The 22381-nt window shown below is 34.0% G+C and overlaps 1 protein-coding gene and 1 pseudogene across 4 annotated transcripts in view; one reads left to right on the top strand and one right to left on the bottom strand.

The window, feature by feature from the left end:
• EXOC2 (exocyst complex component 2) overlaps positions 1-22381 on the bottom strand; it is a 205444-nt gene that overhangs the window by 137167 nt on the left and 45896 nt on the right. For all 4 annotated transcript variants that reach the window (XM_039869477.1, XM_039869476.1, XM_039869478.1 and 1 more), the window contains exons 4-6: positions 18990-19116; positions 6585-6698; positions 4987-5111 (exon numbers count right to left, since the gene is read on the bottom strand). In XM_039869477.1, coding sequence (XP_039725411.1) covers positions 4987-5111; positions 6585-6698; positions 18990-19116 — 366 coding nt within the window. The remainder of the gene's footprint in view (positions 1-4986; positions 5112-6584; positions 6699-18989; positions 19117-22381) is intronic.
• LOC120607774 (uncharacterized) lies at positions 9471-9589 on the top strand (annotated as a pseudogene).

The following is a 22381-nucleotide window of genomic DNA, read 5'->3' as shown; positions in this document are numbered from 1 at the left end:
ATACCTGCCTAGATTATCTTCATACATCAACAGACACTAACAACAGAATGTGCCAAAAAAAATCAATATGACTCACATGACCTGGAATAGGAGCAATAAAAGTAATATGGGAATGAAGACCAATTGTGTATCAAGCAAAATGTGTTTATTCACTCTTTTTTGGCCTCTTTATTCTGGTATTCTTTACTCCGGTATAATCAGAAAGAGGAATAATTCATATAATTTTGGCCCATAGTTATTCTCAAAAGGAACAAGTGATAATGCTGAACTTGCCACTAAAAAACAAGTGACTGTTGAGATAACAAACTCAAGGGGCAGTCAGGGAAATGGTCACCGAAATAAAAGTAGCAATCATATGGCACTGAGGGAGTGAAGAAGGCCTTTAACGTTATAAGAAGCTACACGAACATCACCATAACCTGGGAGAGCTTGTGTGAGCAGTAGCTGGTAAGAAATCAAGGCTCATTAAGACTTCAAGTGATTGAAAGAGAATGGCAGAATGACAGCCATGGAAGAGTGAAGTATGATGCTAAGAATATTTTTGTAGGATATCGTGAAGAAAAAAATTGTAATAAACACACTGAGGTTAACACTGGCAGATTAGTTATGCCAGACACACTATGGTCAAGTTCTAATTAAAATACTCATGGGACACAGAAGAAAAAAAGACAAAAGCATGAAAACTTAAAGATAAATAAAGGCTATACAAGAGGGTAATAGCTACTACCTGTTAACCTTACTGGAATAGACTAAAAATAAAAACCTTGGACTACGTACGAAATAATCAAAGAGAAGAAACAGATAATAACAAAATGGGGGAAAAAAGTAGTTTGATTATGCTCTATCATCTCTATCTAGCTTAACACTCTAACGCAGGGCTGACAGAGACCAAAAAATCTTCAATGTTTTTTCTTTATGACTATAGTTCAGCTCCCCATTTTTTTTTCACTTCCAATAACATCTTTCCTTTCACAACCATTTAGAGACCATATTTCCCAACATCCAGCATGGCAGAAAATGGAAGGAAACTAGTAAAGGCATTTTCTTGCTGGGCAACTTAGCATTCTACTAAAAAACAGAAAGGGTACTGAACACCATGCAGGGTAGCAGAAGGAAAAGAGTGATATTTTTATGAAAGGATATTCAGAGACAAACCATAAATAAAATCTGACTTAACAAAAAAAAGTGTTAAAATTTGAAGGTAGTCTACAGATTCTAAAAGCTTATCAAATATTAGGCAACATGAATAAAAACAAGACCTACATTCCAATATAACCTGGTATGTATTTCTTTTTTAAATTCAAGGCTAAACAAATATATCTTTTAAGCATTTAGGTAGAGAAAAACAATCAACTCTTCTACAAGCAATAAAGAATTGCATTGGCTCCGGACTTCCTCTCTGCAGCATTAAAAGAAACTGGATCAATGTTTCTGGAAAATAATTCTCTTATAGCCAAGTGGTTGTTCATGTGTGAAAACAAGAGACATTTCCAGACATGCAAGAATTCAAAAGGCATAGCACAAAAGATATAACCCATGGTTAAAAACAAAAAATTCAAAGATAGGAAAAAAAAAATAAACTGACAGGCAATAAACATTAAAGCCAATTAAATTTATGCATATATGGTAAATTTTAAATAACTGTAGTAAATATGTTATAAACTTAAATGCAAAAGACAAAAAGTCTTTTTGTCTTTTGAAATATGAAATATTCAAAATGAAATAGAAAAAAAATGGTAAAAGAAGAAGCTGGGTCTATAACTTCAGATTAAATTAAGACCAGAAAAAAAGAAAGCGCATGAGAAATAAAGATGTGCAAAACTGTTGTTATACACAACAGGAATCAAAAGACAACCTATAATAAAATTTAAAAACATTTCTCCCAAATCTGCAAACAATACAGTCTACATAGTACAGAGGGAAAAATGAAAAACAGAAAATAACAAGAGAATAAAACAAAAGGACAAAAATTTTAGTTATGATACATGTATATCACTTAAATTCCTCTATTAAAAGGCAAAGAGTCTCAAAATGGTATAAAAAATAAAACTACTACATGTTGCTTACAAGAGAGATGCCCAAATCAAAATTTCTTAAGGTTAAAAAGTACATAATGCCTACTATATTAAACAAACGCATATAAAAGGAAAGTTGTGGAATGTCAATAGTGTGCTATTGTGCAGAACAGAATTTAATCTTGCCAGAGAGTTCTAGCCTTATCCTGGGCTTCTGGAAAGTAATCGCTAAGCTCTTTGAATGTCTTACCTGATAAAGTGTCTTATTTACTTGGGGGCCTTGGGCCACATTATATAATCTAACAATATGATTTACAGTGAGGACTATGGGTCACTCAGTATCAGCTCAACCTCCAGAAGGACTGAAGAGCTCAGTCACTGGGGCAGTTGACTATGTTGATGTAACAGAGCCCCAGTAAACACTCTGGACACCAGGCTTGGGTCAGGCTGGCAATACTCCATGTACATTGTTTCACATCATTATAAGGAAAATCAGTGCTGTCCATGACTCCATTTTGAAATGACAACTGGACGCTCCATGCATGGAACTTTCCTGGACCCTGCCCCATAAGTCTTTTCCATTGGCTGATTTTAATCTGTACTTCTTCGATGAAGTAAATCATAACTGCAAGTACAACAGCTTTCAATGACTTCTGTGAGTCCTTCTAGCAAATTATCAAACCTGCAGGTGGTCTTGGAATTGCCCCTAATTTTGTAGTTATTATTATTATATTAAAATATTAGTTTCAAGATAATCCAAACCACCAAAAGTTACAAAGTACACATGCTTTTCATACAAAGAATCAAAATTAAAGAGGGAGGTTTGTCTGACATGTTTATTTTAAATAACCTAAATTTAAATAATATAATTAATCACTGATATTCTATCAAACAGTGTGTCCTAAAGAGACTATGCCCCACCCTCCAATTTTATCTTTGGCGCACTAAGAGAAAATTGACATATATTAAGGAACACATTTGCTTTCATAATAAGACTAAAACTAACTTTAAAAAACAAAAGTCTATTACAAACTACTAGATCAAAGAGGAAAATTAAAATTTCAACTTTTGAAAATACAAAATAGTTTCACTAAACAATCAATGTAAATAAAGTAGAACACAAAAAATGAATTGATAACGAGAAAAGACCTAGAATATAAATTTTAAATGATTTAAAAATTATAATGCAATGCTAAAAAACCTGAAAATCTTGATGGAGAGAATTTCAGGGGAAAACCAAATCAAAATAAACAAAACACAAAAAATAGAAATTTCAAAAACATATATATACACAACTGCCAGTGTCCAACCCATCTGAACCCACTGATCCATCATAGTGTCTCTACAGGAGGAACAAGCAGACACTAATGGCCTCCTGATGTGATAAAACAGAAAGCACACAGTACCCACATGTGGCCAAAATTGTTGAAACTGCATAATATCTAATGTCCAATTAGATAAGTCTAAACAATATAATGGAGAGTAAAATAAGTTAAAAGACACCATGAGAAAGTAATCAGTCAAATCCAGAGTATGGAACAAATAAGTCTTTTTTCTTCAATAAATCATCAGTATGGGGAAAAAAAAAAAAAGAAAAGAAAAAGTAACAAAGGTGAAGAGATTCTTTTAGTATAAAAAAGCTTAAAAACCTAAAAAGAACAAATGAAAAACCAAACCTGGACTTTATTTACATCTTGATTTGGACAAACCAACTATAAAAAGGAAAGTCAGAGGATAATTGGAGAAATTTAAATTTGAACTGAGAAGTACATGATATTAAAGAATTACTGAAACTTTTGTTAGCTGCGATAATGGTACTGTGGTTATGTAGGTAAATGTCCTCATTTGGGGGCCTCCTACTAAAGTCCATAAAACAGAAATGTCATACTGCTAGAGATTCATTGCTTGAGAGCGGCAATACACAAAACAAACCAACCATCCTTAAAAAACACTGACGAAGCAACTATGGAAAAATATTCAGAACTGTTAAATCTAGGTGACAGGTATGTGAGGGTGACTGTACTATTCTCTCTACTTTTAAAGCATTCGAAATTTATCATAATAAAAAAAGTAAAACAAATTACTTGAACAATTTACTAGCTCTTTAAATATATTAGCTCTTTCAAATTTCCATATATAATTCTTAATCTATATAATCCAGTTATATGATTCTATATAATGTAAACACCAAAATCTGATAAAAAAATCATTTTTAAAAATCACAGATCAATTTCACTTAAGACTATAGCCAGAAAAATTTCTAAAGAGCTACTAATAAATCAAATGCTATATGTAAAATAATCACCCAGAGGAACAATTGAAAGAATAAAGGTTTCTAGCATATACAACTGTATATGTAGTTCTAATTTTGTAATATGAATTCATATAAAATATCTCTACAATGGGATTACAGTAGTTCCTTCTTATTCAACCATTTAATATTTTTTGTAGTATGCATTTCATTTACATCAAAAAATGTGTCTAAAATTTTCAAATGTACTAATAAAATCATTTTCTATATGCAATAATCACTTGCTTAGTAGTAGTTAGTTGGTCAGCATTATTTTTGTTAAAATTTTAGGTCACCAATGTGAACAATGTGACCAACACACAATGGGTCACATTTATAGAATTAGTAACATGAAAGATATTGATGGCTGTAAAAGGATGTTTTAAATTCTAGAATTTTCCCCATTGAGATTCAATTTCTTATTGGCCTTGGAGACTGGATATTGTGGAGAAATAAAGTAGTCTCCTATTTCAAACATGTATGATGGGTCTACAAAAGCCTCAGAGAAAAATATTTAAAGTACCAAGGCTTCAAAGAGATTCCAGCCTACTCAGCAACAAATATTTATAGCACATTTTAGATCTCTATTTTTATGAATACAGACCCTGTAAACACTCTGCAAATGCAGTGTTAGGTTTCTGCTGTGGAAGCCCCAGCACATGGCTCTGAGAATCACCTTACCTGAGAGAGCATCCTGGGCTTCAAAGAATGTACTAAGACCGCCTTTCACATACGCCAAGCTGCCTTCACTCTTCTTGTTAGCCTGTCTCTTCAGGTGGGTGACTGCCATTTTGAGCTGTTCAAAACTGAAATGAAATGAAGAAACCAAAATTTTGAGAATCCTAACAAGCAAAATAGAAGACAACTCATTAAGTGTAAAATACTGAAGCCTACATTAAGAAAGATACAAACAGATATAACATGTAACCAGATGAAAATCAAAGTTTTCACATTCTTACCTATATCTAAACCTTTTATTATGAATACAAAAATTATAGCAGCTAGGAAAGAGATTAGTAGCCCTCAAATAGTCATTCCAAATATATCAGACCCCTATAAAGTAAATATACCTGTATTTTTATAACTGATATAACGTATATATGATTTGCCAGGTAAGGCGTTCTGAGTATCATCTCCCTGGTGGGAAGGCTTAGATCATGGTAGACGCTATCTAAGACAGGACCTTCTCTGTATGTTCATTTCTGTATTCTGGATACAAAATGAGCATACTGTTATCCTAAATGAGCCAGTCATTAGGAGTGAAATTACAGAAAACCTGAGGAAGAGAGCATCAATTCACAATTTAAATAACTAAAAAGACCACAATATTTTATCTCTACAACTCAACTAGAGAAAAATATATAGTCCTCTGTATTTCAGAAGTTTTAATTCCATTTGAGCTAAGAAAATCTAGCTATAAAACTTTGAATACATTGAGTATTATGATAGGCTTATCCAGAAAAGAGATCAATTCTGACTCATAGTAATAGAAAAACCACATCCATAATGTGAAATTAGAACCATCTTCTACAATGAAAGATTTCAGACATTTGCTTTAAAGATTTATCAGGCCAAATTTATTCTCTGTATATACCAACTTTTCTTCATGTCTTCTACTATTGTAATAGTTTGCATTCCAATAGGAAAAAAATTTCTCCAAAGGTATATTTTAACAAGTTAACTTTTCAAGAATAAAAGTTTTATGCAACAAACCATTTAGTCAAACATTTTTACTAAATATAACTGTTTTAAACCAGTCTTGCAAAAAAAGTTACAAATCTGACCTTGCATAGAGAGGATCAAATGTCATTAGCAGACAAAAATGAGTACTTTAATTTGGATATATGATGTTGTATATTTTTTGCCTAATTTTAAACCAGGTCTCTGTAAAATGATAAACTAACTCATCCTCTTTTGCTCTACAGTAACGGAAAGAGGTGTGTTCTCTATTTTACACCAAGACTTGAAAGTTTTGTTATTTGAGTAAGCAAAAGTCACATTCAAACTTCAGGTTAGGTATCCAGCTGAGACTCCACAAAGTTTTAATGGGTTGCACAAATAATGAAACATGTAGAAAAAACATGATACTAGGAAATAAGGGTACTCTAATAATCACATTTTATAAATAAGGAAATAGATGCCCCGAGATGTTCATGAGCTCACCCAAAATCAAAGGGCTCTAAAGTAGCAGAGTTGAACCTAAAACCCACATTGCTTTATAATCCTATTAGCTGCATCCGAGTGAAACCATTCACAGCCAACAGTCCAATATCACTAACCTGGTAGTTGAGTGGTTCTCTATAAGATACCAGGCAGCTGAAAAATTCTCACTTGTAAAATCAGCACTCATTCCAGGAAACAGCATTTCTAAGTCTTTCTGGGGAAATTTACATCTGAGGGAAAAAAAAAGTTTAAAATATATTTCAAGTGTTACTACCACAAGGACGTAACTGACGTCCAGTGTAATAAACACAAATACAAATCATTATAATTATACGCCATACAATATGGAGCCTATGTTTGTATGTATACACAAAATATATTTCCTGCACCTCAGCTGATTTATTCTCATATCAACTTTGATTAAATATAAGATAGGAAATTAGTTAAAATATAGAAATTACATCAATACAAGAATATAAGATTTAAAGAGGCTAAAAGTTGATACTTTATGAAATCTAGCCAAATATGAAATCATTCCCTACGCAAAGGATGAAAAATAAAAACTTGGATACATCGAAACTAAAAAAACATTAAATCAGTTTATTAAAATGATTTTTGTTAAAGACCTATGTGAAAGCTGTTTTAAGGCATACTAATAATGCTGAATGATAATGCCTATTAATAAAATTAAATCTAGCTATACAGTACTCATTTTTAAATGTCCATATCTGAAATAATTTTAAGAAAAGCTTATAACAAGCAATACATTATCTGCAGCTCATTTTCTTGCCTACATTTTAAGGTCGACTTCCAGATCAATTCATTTATTTATTTGTTCAAATACTAATTATCAACTATAGGTCAGATTCCATGCTGGAGGTCAGAGAGTTGTGTCTGAGAGCAAAAGCAACATGGGCAGACTTTGCCCAAAGAGGGCTTATGAGCTAGCAGCCCTTACTATATCTCCATCTGTGCAGGATAAAGTCCAAATTCTGTAGTCAAGTCTATGATCTGAACTTGTTTTTCTCTCAAGATTCATCTCTGCCACTCTAATATTCAAACCTGAAGCTTCAGCAACTTCAAAGGGATTATACTTTCCTGCACGCATGGTGTTCGTTTTTACTTTGTTCCTCCGATCCTGCTATGCCTTCTGACTGAACTGTGTTCCTTACCCCCATATAATGGATAAGCCCAACTCACAGGGTATGAATAGGACATTATTTTAAAGCCCAGTACCTCTTTAAAATTTATTCAATGCGAGAAATTATCCTCATCCTGGAAGAAAATGTAGGCAGGTCTGATGACTTCTACTCACTCTTATCTGAGAGTTTTGATCCACATTATTATAAACATAGCCTCGATTCAGAAATCAGGCAACCTAGTCCAAGATCAGCATTTTCATCCAAAAGTACTACCTGCTTGAGCCTCTTGACTTGCAGGTAACCAGTTCCCTTAAGCACAACTTTGCAGTGCCTGGAGCCTACTCTCTCATCTGGTCCCAGGAAACACCCTTGCCAAGGCAGACACCTCCACTGCCCACATGCACTGGTCTAGTGCTCTTGAGTGCCAGGGCCTCTGGCTCATGAACACTTTTACCTGGAGGCTCCGTAGAAGCCCCACTCACCAGGCATGAGTGAAGAAGAGCACATATTCTCACAGCCTAGCTCTCAAGAAATCTTATAAACCTTCCCCCTTCCCTACTGGCTCCTTTATCCCTTCATACTCCCTAAAAGTACAGGAACGCAAGCAGCAAAACCAGTTCCCCACAATTTCCTTTGTAAATCCTGCACTTTAATCTAGAATCCAACATTTATTGTATCAGGGCCTCAGACAAGAGAGAAAAAGTCCCACATACTATGACATCTTCTTTTTTAATTAGGGGGAAAGAAAGCCCTGATTAACATTGTAGTAACAGATGAAAAGATGAGAGAGACTTTAAGCGAATCATGGACATAAAGCTGGCATCATCTCAGTTTTAGTAACTCAGAGACTAGGTCAACCTTACATCTTTTTTCACTGGCTTAAAAAATTAAAATATTACAGTCTAAATCGTGTGTGTGGCATAAGTTTGGTGGTCATTTCAATAGACAGAGCCTTTGAAAGGAAGCTAGAGAACTCTGCATTTTTAGAAGTTTATTTTGGTTTGGATTCTTCATGCTAGTTTGATACTTCTCTCATTTTATTTATTTGTAAATGATGCTTCCATGGTAGAATTTTTGGAGAATGTAATGACTGAGTGGAGACTTAAGCTGAGCCCTAGCTAAATAACTAGAACCCTTCTCTCTGATACACATAGGCTATATCCCATAGTTCTACCTTAACTAGTGAGTAGTGTCTGTCTAGAATGCTGTTTCAAGATTTATGTGGCTTTGTCTAAACTGGAAACTACGGCATGATAAATTATTGCCATCTGTCATCTGTATGAGGAAGATGTGCATGGTGGCATGCTCATGACTTTTCTGTCAACCTTACTTCTGTACGATACTTAAACTGGAGTTCTATGTAATCCTAACAATTCGCTTTCTCATAAAGTTAAATTATTTTAAGAGTCAAAAAGTACAACAGAATCACTTGGTATCAACTAAATCCCTAAGTCTTTACAAATTATTCAACTATGTGAAATCCTAATCTAATAAGGAGGAGTTCCAAACTCAAAGATTAAAGACAGGGCTAACAAAAAAGCAGCAAAAAGGAATTCTGAGAAGCCAACCTGAGCTTCTTTTTCTTCCACTCAAGCCCTGTAGTTTGATTTTGGTTGGGTGGTTTTCTATCCATATCAAACCAGAAGTGTGAAGGAAGGGTTGCTAGAGTTAAGAATGACATCAAAAAAAAAAAAGGATCTATGATATAATGATAGCAAGTAAAGCAAAAAAGCATAAAACACAGATACAAAACTCAAAAATACAGCAGTTACATGGCATAATGAAATGTCTAAAACTACACAGACCCCAAGGTCTGACAGTTAAGTCATGTTCAATCTATTTAGTTAAAAAAAAAATAAGGTCTATGGCCATGCCACCCTGAACATGCCTGATCTCGCCACATCTCAGAAGCTAAGCAGTGTTGGGCCTGGTTAGTACTTGGGTAGGAGACCACCTAGGAATACCAGGTGCTGTAGGCATTAAAAAAAAAAAAAAATTGCATTTGTCTTTCTCTGTCTAGAATAATGAGATCAAGGTCTATCCATTTTGTTGTAAATGGCAGAATTTCCTTCTTTCTCGGCTGAACAATATTAAGTGTGTGTGTGCGTAATGGTGTGTGTGTGCATGTGTCTTGCTTGATGTGGCGTGTGTGTGTGTGTGTGTGTGTGTGTACCATAATTTCTTTACCCATTCATCCATCAATGGACACTTAGGTTGTTTACACAACTTGGCTATTGTTAATTATGCTGCAATGAACACGGGAAGCATATATCTTTTCGAGTTACTGCTTTCATTTTCTTTGGACGTATACTAGAAGTGAAATTGCTGGGTCATATGGCAAGTCTATCTTTATTTTTTGAGGAACCTTCATACTGTTTTCCATAGTGGCTGCACCAATTTGCATTTCCACCAACAGTGTACAAAGGTTCCCTTTTCTCCACATCTTCACCAATAATTGTTCTCTTTTGCCTTTTTGATAAGAGCCATTCTAACAGGTGTAATGTGTGATATCTCATGGATTTGCATTTCCCTGACAATTAGTGATTTCCATTTCCCTGACAATAAGTGATTTGAACCACTTTTTCAAGTACCTGTCCATCTGTGTTGTCTTTTTTAGAAAAAGCTCTTCTGCTCATTTTTCAAATTATTTTCATATTTTTGAAAATTTTTGTTCTTGAGTTGTAAGAGTTCTTTATATATTTTGGATATTAACCCTTTATCAGATTTGAAAATATAAGCCCCTTATCAGATCTAAGGGATATAAACCACTTATCAGATTTTCCAAAAAATATATGGCCTATTAAAAAAAAAAGTTAAACTCATAAAAAAGGCTAGAGCATAGGAGAAATAAAAAGAGGGTAGTAAAAGAGTACAAACTTACAGCTAAAAGATGAAAAAGGTCTCCAAGGATCTAATGTAAAACATTGTGATTATAGTTGATAAACTGTATTATATAATTAAAATTTTCTGAGAGTAGAATTTAAATGTTCTCATCAAAAAATACTAAATAAATATTTGAAGTGACAGATGTACTAGTTAACTAGATGGCTGGAATCCTTTCACAATGTATATGTATATCAAATCACCAAGATATGTACTTTAAATATCTTACAAACTTGTCAATTATGCCTCAATAAAGCTAAATTAAAAAAAAAAAAAACTGGATATAAATGGCATGTATAAAAAGGTCATATCCTAAACAGTTAAAATGCTTAAACAGGTGACACTGAAAGTTGTAAACCTGAAGCCATCTAGAACTTCACATATTTAAAATTCATCTGATTCTTAAACCTTAGTAACATTTAATTTATAATGTACTAAACTGTTATTTTTACAAATATAAGTAGATGTTTTATCACAAGATAAAGGCCTGATGTCTAGTAAGGGCTCTAGGAGATAAGCCAGTTGAGAAACTCTCCTACCCCAGGAGTCTCTCCCTCTATCCCTTCTCCTCAAGAGGGAGCAGATGTGGGCCTGGCCACATTCCAGAACACAACTGGGGACACATTCTTTAGCAGCAGAGTCTTCTGGCAATAAAGAGAAGTACATGGGGCATGGTCAGGCCTCCATGGGCTCCTCATCATTGACATACCCTGCCACTAGCAAGGCAAAGGTGGGAGGAAGAAGGGGTGGAAGATCCTGAAACTGAGCTTTGCCATTAGTGTGAGTGGTGAGGGGGCACCTTCGACCTTTGGAATAGGCCTTGTGCTTCTACCAGAGAGCTCTACACTGAGATTTGAAGCATTAATCCACCTACTAGTATCTCATTTCCCATGTACTATTATTTCTCATACAGGTAGCAACTTCAACCATCTAAATGGATCAAGTAGAGTTTGAAAAGTATTGAATCTCTTGGTCAAAATACTACCTCCTAGTTCCGAAACCTTCATAATCACCCCTAAGACTGAGTTTATTTTACAATAATTTCTTACTAAAGACATTAAACTCTCTTCCAATTTTATTATATATATTTAAATTGAAAGAACAGTATTGAGACTTACACTAAGAATCAAACTTATAACGATAAGATAAATCATATTAAAGATGACAAAATTCTAACATGGAGATGTCAAATAATTAGCCCCAAATCATACAATAAAGCCCACTGTTGACTAGGGAACCAACATTCATTCCTTACCCTCTCAGACAAAATAATCCTACATAGTGTGACACTGGTAATTTCCCTAAATAAATGCTAATTATCCTAAGCCAATCATGCTTATCATAGTCTCCTTGCTATTTACTGAGTGATCTTGTTTTGTCCAGTGATTTCTGAGGAAAGATCTTCTGAAGCATATCTGGGAAAAAGTTTCCATATTTTTAAGGAGATCCAAGAAGAAATAGCATCTTCCTGCCTCTAAACATTATTGTGGTTTATTATTTATTATGTATTATTATTGTTTCGATAATATTATATTTTTATCATTTTATCATTTATTATGTATTAGTATTGTTTCAACACTAGAAATCACTAAAACCATTTTACAATTCTGAAAGAAATCAGTGCAATGCTAAGTGCAGCAGAACAGCAAACCCAGGTTCCTTATATCTTTGAGTGACAGAACTGAGTGAGTCACTAACTTAACCAATCATGGCATCTACCATCTCTGAACTTTGTATATTATGAGAAAATAAATCTTTATGTTAAAGCCAAAATTAATTTTCATCTTCTGTTACTTACAGCTGAAGGCATCCTGAATCAATTTATCCCAAAATATATGCCTAAATATACTGATCTTTTATGCGAACACCTCAAAATGAATGTGAAATAGAGGATCTGGAAAAAAACAGACAATGAATGACAACGCCAAGAGAAATGAAGCTCTAAGGGGAACTAATATGCAAAAGCAGAGATGACTCATCACAGTATTTATAATAGAAGGTAAAAGTAATAAGTAGTGGTTAAGAACACAAGCTCTGGGATTCAATCTTGAAGTTTGCTAGATTTGTTTTTATAACCTTGGGGAAGTTATGTAACCACTATATGGTTCCATTTATTCGTGAGGGTAATGGGATAATAATATCTTCCTCTTAGGAATGTTTTAAGGATGAAAGGATACATTATCTAATGCATGTAGAAGGTTTAGCAGTTTCTGATACATAACAAATGCTCATACCTGTTATTCGCTGATAATTTTATTCTTTATACTTAGTTTTTTGCATTTTGCAGACTATTTTCATAAGTATCATTTTATTTGATTCTTATAACAACATAGTGAAGTTGCATACAAATAGTCGAGATTTGAACCCAGTACTTCCACTGTCAAATAAAGAAACAGAGAATCTTAGGTATGTAATAAAGCCACAATTACAAATTTAGAAATATAGAAACTTAGGGGGAGAGCGGAGGAAGAGTTAATTAGAACGCAGACAATTGCTAATAGTCTTAATAACAGTATCAGGAAAGGAATAAGCACTATGTCAATGAGAGTTAGAAAGAACCTAAACATTTGCTCACAATGAGATTTTAGGCTCTAAGCCACCAAGTGAAGTGATGGCTTAACAAGTCAATAAAAGCAAAGTACAATCCAAGTAATTCAAACTAAATCTACACTTTAAATCTACTAGCACTGAGTTAGAGAGTAAAAGCAACATATACTCTACTATATAAACTCATGAAGTCTTTTCATTAAAGAATAAAACAGTTTCAGTAGCTGGACAACTCTTCATACTCCTAAAATATATGTTTTCCATTGGATGGCAGTGTAAGCACAGATTTAAATTTAAACTTTTTCGGGCTTAGACCATGCCATGGGAAGATCCTGGTATATGGATTGAGTGGTCAGATATGAAACTAACAGGAATGTTTTTTAACATATCGGCTTCACCTTCAAGGATGAGAACAACCTGCAGTAATGACCCATGAGTGAGCAAAACAAAAATCATTTTGAGAGAAATTCTAACCACCCCATATAGGGTGCAGCCTGATTGCAGCTGTGTTACTGTGTTTCATGAAGAGAACATGTTGTCTTGATTTGACAGATGGAAAGATGAAAGGCAGGGGAGGCTAACTGAGTAAAAGCAGGTTTCTATAGTTCTTTTGAGAATGTATATATTACACTCAATTCTTTTAGATTTAAATTTTTAGCATCATTGTTTTCACTCTGTCGTATTAAATATTAAGAACTTGTTTTTTGGTTATGTGTATGTGTGTGTTTTATTTTTCAGTCTGATAGTTTCTGGACTTAGGCACTGTATCACAGCCAATAAATCCTTTTTTATGAAATTTCTAAAAGGTAAATTTATCCAAAGCTCTTCTCTTCTACACTCATTCTAAGAATTATTTTGCCACCTTTTCTCGTTTTCTAAATGTAGGAGAAAAACTGGTTACTTTTTCTATTGGAAAGTCAAACTGATGAAAAGAAAATCAGATCTGTATAGCCCATAAAACCTATGTGGAAATAATACAGGTATTAACAGTGCATCAGCTGACTACAGAGACATTCCCAGGTATAATTTTACAAAAAGAATTGTAGAGCATATAAAAACAGAGACAAAGCTCCAATTTTATGTCCTCATTCCCAAATATGAACTATCGCCAAAAACATTACTTCTAAATATTTTTTTGTTGGGCAAATATCATTTTTAAGAAATAAAACCTAGTGAAAGCTTTATTTAATACGAACCTGTTTTAACCTTCTTTTTCAGTTTAGTTTTTCTCCATTACAATTTAAGCTGTGCAAAGACGACATATATTGTGAATATATTAATCAGAAATACAGACTTTATACAAGCAAATCCTAGTCTCAGTTCAAAATGAAAGTTATTTTTTCTGAGCAATTAGTAACATTTTTATGAGTATCGTGGCACCATGTTTGCAAAATATCAGTTAAAAATTTAGGAATATGAAGGAATTTAGCAGTGGAAGGAGGCCAATAAATGCCAGTTGTTAAACTTGTGGGCTGAAAGAGGACAGTGCATGCTATGTACAGCAATAAAATATTTATTGAACTCTGACTCACACCAAAGAGTAACAAGAAAACTATATTGTTGTTCTCACTTGCTTTTTCATATTCAGATGAACTGGCCACAACCTACAAGATCCCCAACTGTTTCACATGGTACATTTGACTGCCAGCTAAAGAGAATTTCCATAAACATTCACAATTCCCAAGAGATGATTCATCTTCCAAAGGTGGCCATACCACTTTAACCTGATCATTCATCAGGACTACAGTATTTTATAACAAGCAATCATCATTCTTCAAACCTTCTCAATTAAAATATTTCAACAAGTAATTATAAAACCATGTTATTCCTTCTCTGACATTTTGAAATGTTAGAAACAGGTCTTCTTTAGCCTTTTAATTATAAAAGAAACACCCAAATGATATCAATAAACAGAAATAAAGGCCAGATAATTATGAAATGCTCTTAGGGAATCTACTCTGAATGTAACAACATTCTCTTTGGGGACTAAAGCTTTTACCTAAGAAATAATGAGTCAGGTAAATAAAACCCACACCACTATTTTAACATCTACTTTTCCTTTCCAGTTTTCTTCTTTTTCTAAAATAAGATTTCTCTATTTGAGATAAAAGTTCAATAAAATAAATGCATTTTTACTGACAGTATCTTTAAAAAAATAAAAACGAACCTGAAAGACCATTTTTCTGGCCAAAAATATTCTCTTCTCTTGGTTTCTATACCTCTTTCCACTTCATTTTCTTGTTTCCTCGTATCTCTCTTTCTTTTGACTGGAAAAGTTGTAAAGACTTTAAATGGGCAAAAAGGTTATTGGGTGTCCTTTCACTATTTGGAGGGGCTTCCCAGTGTTTTCTGATTATATAGGAATCTGTGCCTTTCTTTGTCTCTATTTTGTAACTCTGTTATAGAAACAAAAGTTAACTTGTGGAAGGCTGATGTTGACCAGGGCATAGAAACACCTGTCAGGTAAAGATGCAATTGATTACCATGCAGTAGAAGTAGCCTGTTTTGCGTCTTTTAGCATTCCTCATTGCCTACTCATACCTCTCCTATGGAATTCCTTTTGAACCGATTTTAACATTTTATTGGTTTTCCCATTAATAAAAGCTCTGAAACATACATGTTCATTTTACATATGTGTAAGAGTCATGATTTTACCTTTTCAAAATCTATTCTTTAATTACCCCATGGCTGAACAAATTATTACTGAAACTTAAGTAACACTTCAAAAGAAATATTATTGTAATTTTATCACCGTTTAAGCTCTCCTTGAATTACTTACATACTACTACTTTAAAATTTTAATACAATTTATTATCCTGAAAGCTTAATAGTCATTAAAAAAGAGATTCTTTTGCTAAGTGATAGAGCTATGAATAGTTTATATACAAGAAGAGCGTAAAATCATAGTAATAATGACTAATGTTTATTAAGCATTTGCTCTCAGCGAGACACCATTCGAAGGCACTTATTCACTCACTGAATCCTCACAACCACCCTATGTCGCAGGTACTCCATTTTGCACCTGAGCAAACTAAGGCAAACAGAAGTTAATGTGTTCAAAGTTATACTGCCAGTAAGTGGTAGAGCTATGATTCAAACTGATAGAGTTTATCCCCGGACTAGATCAGATTACTTCTCAGAGAAAAAAAGAAAAATTTTAAAAGAGCTAAGAAATTTTTGTGTCATTATTCCTGGCTGCTGTTACTAACATTATCAAAGGATTATCCTGAAACACATTTTTAGAAAGTGCTATTAGAATTCAAGCCAAACTCCTTTGTAGGCAGCAGCAATAACAGAAAAAATAAAGGCAAAAGGTGAGAGGACATGAGAAAGTAAAGAGATCTAACAGGGGATGGATTATATGCCAAACTAAAATTTAAGGGAATCCATTTCATGATAGTAAACATCCAATTTAATCCTATTTTTGATAGTTTTGATGCAGGACAGGGCAAATTTCCCTGAGGGGGAAGGAGACCAAGTCCTTTACCAAGAGAAGAGGGTCCTTTGAGTATAGAAAGAATTCAACACACATGCCAAAACTGGAGTCAAAAGGAAAGTTTATTAGAAAAGGGATAACACTCCACAGACAGAGTGTGGTCCCCTTTCAGAGGCAGAGAGTGAGAAGGACAGTGAGAGAGAGAGAGAGAGAGACAGACAGACAGACAGACAGAATAAAAACACTGAAAGGGACCCTGAGTGTTCAGGAAATTCAGTTTATATGTCATTCTTTAGTTCCCATTTCCTTTGATATAGACATACAATGAAGAAGGAGAAGAGTATATAGCGTGAAAAGGTAAAAACATGTGGAGTGAAAGGCCTGCTAGCAGTTCTCAGCCTTTATCCATAAGTTCCCCATGGTTTTAGCCATAGAGAACTATTCTTGATTCCAGTTTCCCCTTCACAGGTGTGGGGAAGAGGCAGTTAGCAAGTCCAGCAGAAATCTTCCTTTGTTCTGAAGGTGTCCTCCTGGCCTGGCTACAGGGCTGATCAGCATATTGCAGTCTTTGATTGTGGCTCGATTAACATTTTAATTCTCTTGTCTCCTCCCTACATTAATTTTGTCTAATGCTTGTAAAAAATTCACAATATTCTTATAATCATTGTCCCCATGTACGGAAACAGTTTCTTCCTTATAAAGGAACTGTTCTACACTGCTTTTGTGCCAGATCTTAGAAAGAAGCTGGATTTCAAGAGTACTGAAGCAGGCTGTTAAAAGCTTTACAATCAAGTGCAAAGTCTATTCATACTTGAAACTGTGCTCAAGTAAATACTCTTTTCTGGACTTTCTTGATCTTTAAACTCTTAATTTATAGAGCACTAAAAACCTTAAAACAGCTCCAGAATGACCTATGCTGCCAAAGATATAACCTAGAACACTCCAAACTCACTAAAAGCTGATAAGCCCCAGGACGTTTTCAACATAACTTCCCAAGACAAACACTTGCCGCCTCTCTCTCAGCGAGGGGTAAAACCCAGTAGGTGAAAAAGAAGCTTGCTACCAGAATTACTAATAGTCTTCAAGTGTAGGCTTGAGGGTTAAACTACATAGATTAATAGAGAATTTCCTCCATTCACAGAAAAATCTAAAATAAAGCTATGGTTCAAGTGTTAATAGAACTAATTTGTCACCTTCGGTAAGTGCTCATAGAGGAGCACCCGGTATATAACCTAATAAGCAGAATCACCAAGGCATAAAATAAGACACAATTTAGGTGTTAGATGAATTGATTATGTAAAATACAAGAATAAAGGTACTAATTACAAAAATTACTAAAACACAGTTCTAGGGATTAAAAAATTCTAGACTGTTATAAGACATCTTGAAAGATATTTACCTGCCGCGATTCTGATTTAAAAATAATAATGAGTCTGAATAAAGTATGGCTTATAAGCAGAATTTTAAACAAAATAAAAGACTGCATTGGCCCTAATTTAATTTTTTTCCTAAAATATCAAGTACATGGAAAGCATTATTTTTATTTCAAGTACTATCTAAATATTTAAACTTACCAACTCCAGATAAAGCATTAATTCTCATGTCTTTAAAAGTATTAGTTATTCAAATAACAAGTGTTGTGGGACTGTATGTGGTGCAGCCACTATGAAAAACAGTATTATGCATCCCTATGTTCACTGCAGCGTTATTTACAACAGCCAATATATAGAAGCAACCTAGGTGTCCACTGACGAATGAATAAAGAAGATATGGTATACAGATACAATGGGCTATTACTCAGATGTAAAAAAGAATGAACCTTTCCTCTTGTGACAAAATAGATGGACCTAAAGAATATTATACTAAGTGAAATAAGTCAGACAGAGAAAAACAAATACCCTATGATTTCGCTTATATGTGGTATCTGAAGGACAAAGCAAACATACAAGCAAAACAAAACAGAAACAGGGATTTTAAACAAACTAATGGTTACCAGAAGGAAGTAGGGAGAAGTGCAAGAAAGGTAATAGGACTGAGAAGTACAAATTTCGTTATAAAATAAGTCACAGGGATGCAATATACAGCATAGAGAACATAGAGAATAATATCATAATAACTTTGTACAGTGACAGGTTACTAGATTTGTCATGATCACTTCATAAGATATATAGATATCAAATCAGTATGTTATATGCCTGAAACTAATATTATATGTCAATTATATTTTTTTAAAGTACTAGTTATTAAAAATTCCAAAATTATTTTCTTCTTGACAAAATGTAAACTCAAAAAACTAAAGAGGTAAGTAGTTTTTGCCAAAAATTTTAACTTATGGGAACGTTCACTGGCAGCAAAGCTGACCAGGCTTCAAAAATAACACTAGTCTCCCAACAATAGAGACGTCTTAAATTGTGCTTCCCTAGATGTTTCTGGAGTTTGACTCTGTTCACTCTACGTATATAAAAGTTTTAGCGAGTAAAAATTAAAAAAATTGAAGGTAACATGGTACTCACTTTTCAATCTCTATGCCAAGTGGATTAGCAGGACGTAGGGACAAGGGAGAAATTCCTTTATTCCTGTCAGTACGCATATCATAATAATTAATTTCATCAACCCACACAGCAGACTGGTCCAAAATACCTACCAAAATAAGGAACACATCCTTAATAAGATACAGATACCCTCCGATACTTTCTAAGTCTTGCAAAGTGCTTTACTTTTTAAGGACCTAATACAAAATGCAATGTACAGTAATTTTTAAGAGATTTGAAACTACAAAGGTTCTTTTATTTTTTTATGTCTGGTGGCTTAATTAAGAATACTAAGAAGCTATAAAAAGACAAAAATAACACCTCTTGGTTCATGGTTTCACTGTACATTATTTATAGAGAAGATACATTAAGCCTCTGAAAAAAAGTTCTGCTAAAACAACTGTATTTTACAAAAAAAAAAAAACAGTACAATTAATCTGGTAAATTCAACAAAATATCCAACAATTCCTTATATAAAGAAATCAGTCAAACATCATCCAAGGAATGCATAGCTTGCGTAACAAAACTAACAAGAACTCAGTAAAAATAACTGGGTAGACCCCATGAACAAAATGTGATCTCTGAAAATAGTACCCTCTTTCATGTGACGGAGCTCGCTGTCATTCACCTTGGCACAGAACTCACCAGTTTACCACTTTTGGACCTGGGCTACAACAGAAAATGGGCAAAGTGCCAGTGAGGAAAGAGGAGGAGCTGGGAGCTGGAAGGCTTCATGGAAGAAGGGTATTTGATGCCGGACAACTTCTATCACCTTTTGGAAACCCACTAATTTTACCAGCACTCACATTTCTTCCAGGATGCAATGGAAAGTTCTGTCAGTTTATGCTCAAGTCCAGATACTCCTGTGTACAGGTAGATAAGACTACTGACCCTACACTGTGCTATGGAGGCCATAGGCAGGGTGTTGGAGAATAAAATTAATAATTTCAAATAAGCTTTCTTTATCTACTGTATAAACATGACATGAGATGATGCCGGATTCTGTCAAAATGGTTTAAGTTCCTCCAGAAAATTGAAAACGATTTCCTTATTTAATTTCACAGTTGAGTTTTTTAAGACATCAAATAAAAATGAGTAAATAAAAACAGTGATATTGTATATATACATAAATTCCATTTATAATTTTCTCTTAAATTCTTTACATTTTTATTTATAAAAAAATCTAGGAATTTAAGGAAGATAATGCTGCAGAAAAGCTCAATGTTCCAAGACAGAAAACAAAAACAATTTGCAATTATTTACTTTTCTATACAAGAGGGAAGCAGGGTCTGGGTGTAATTATGCCTGCGATATTGCTACATCATAAAAAAAAATCAAGTACTGACAATGTGCAAGACATTATAGAATCACAAAGATGAGTCTGACATTAATTCTTATTTTACTAAGGGACATGGTCATGCACAGAATTAGCCATGAGAAGAATAGAAATAATTGCTGAGCAGCATGGCAGTTGTGAGAAGACCCCCAGGTCTCACCCTTTGAAGTTACAACAGGTTGAACAGCTGTAATTAAACAAGGGATTCCCTGCCCAACACAAAAACAGGTCTGAGACATCAGCACTGAGACATGTGAAGGTGAGCATATCTTAGCGAACAGAGGCAATGGGACAGGAAGTAAGGACAGAGACAGAAGCCAGGGTTTCACGCTGACCACAGCCTAATAGCAGTGAAGGGGTGGGGTTCAACCCCATTGGACAAACCAGAGCAGCAGAAAGAGCAAACAGGCCTGGATGGCTAACACACACTGAGGCTAGGCCCAGGGTTTGGGGCAGAAAAACTGTGCAAAAAGTGAAACTGTTCCACAACCCATAGAGCAAGAACACACTAGAATACAGAACATATTCCACAGTCAAGTCAACACTGCTCCACAGAGATCCTAGAAGCAGTGCAGGTAAGAGAAAATAAAAACACGGTTCAGTGCCACCTACTAGGGGAAAGAAAGACCTCTACTTATCAAACCTATAAACAGTGAAATGGCGAATACTTAAAAAAAAAAAAAGTTTTCATTCCCACAAATGCCCTGGTAGAGAATAATTCATCAGACAAAATGAATAACCAAGGTAACAGGGAACTCCGGAAGAATATTAAAAATCTCCAAAAAAAAAAAAAAAAATTAAAGACATGGAAGACTGTTACTTAAATGTCAGAGAACTCAAGACTGCAGTTTAGAAAATATTCAACAAGATATAAGAAAACTTAGAAAAGCAATTCAATGAACTCAGAAACAAAATCAAAGAATAAAATGAGTACTTCAACAAAGAGACTGAAACTATAAAAAAGAACCAAACAAATTCTGGATCTGAATAACTCAATAAAGGATATGAAGAATAAACTAATAAGATTAAGAAATACAGCAGAGCAGATGAATGAAAGAATTAATAATATAGAAGATAGATATTTAAAAATGACTCAAGTAGAAGAAGAGAGAGAATTCAGATTTAAAAAAAAAGTAAAGAACTCTATGAGAACTACTGGCCATTAAAAAGAGCAATACAAAAATAATGGGTATACTAGAAAGAGTAGAGCAGTAGAAGAAAACAGAGAGCCTACTCAAATAAATAATCAGAAATTCCCAAAACTATGGAAAGAACTGGATCATAAAATCAAAGAAGCTAACAGAAATGGGCTTCTCTAAGGCACAGTATATTGAGACTGTCAAAAATTAACTATAAAGAAAGAATGCTCAAGTTAGCCAGGAAAAAGCTGACAGTAATCTATAAAGAAAACCCCATTAGATTATCAGATTCTTCAGCAGCACCCTACAAACTAAGAGAGAGGGGAAACAAACATTTAAATTATTAAAAGAGAAAAACCACCAGTCAGGAACAATATCCAGCAAAGCTATAGTTTAGGTATGAATGAAAAATTAAGGCTTTTCCAGACATACAGAAGATGAAAAAATCAACCACCACAAAACCTGCATTAAAGAAATGTAGAAAGCTGCAATTATAACTGAAACAAAAATACACAAAAAAATAAAAACTATGAGTAAGATGACTAACAGACAAAAGCAGGAAATTGCACCCCTTGTTCAGAATAGAATACTAAATACTTAAATATAACATAAAAGTTCAAGGAGTTAAAAACATTTTTTTTAAAATGAGACTAGCTACTGCAACTTGGAAAAGAACACAAAGCATAAAGAGGGATAATCTGGCACAACAAAAACATAAAAGAGGAAGAGGGAAAAGAATTGAACTTGCACAGGAGAATGGAGATAAAATGCAAGCAGAAGATAAAAGACTATTGTATATATGAAGCTTTCTTTTGTATGAACCTAATGGCAACCACGAAAATAGAAATCTAGAACTGGGACACATTACACAAAAAAAGAGAAAACAGAAGAGAAAATCA

This window comes from Pteropus medius, unplaced genomic scaffold, assembly GCF_902729225.1.
Source record: "Pteropus medius unplaced genomic scaffold, Ma_sr-lr_union100, whole genome shotgun sequence".
NCBI classification, from domain to species: Eukaryota; Metazoa; Chordata; class Mammalia; order Chiroptera; family Pteropodidae; genus Pteropus; species Pteropus medius.
The sequence above is the reverse complement of the archived record's forward strand: the minus strand, read 5'-3'. Positions and strand labels throughout refer to the sequence as shown.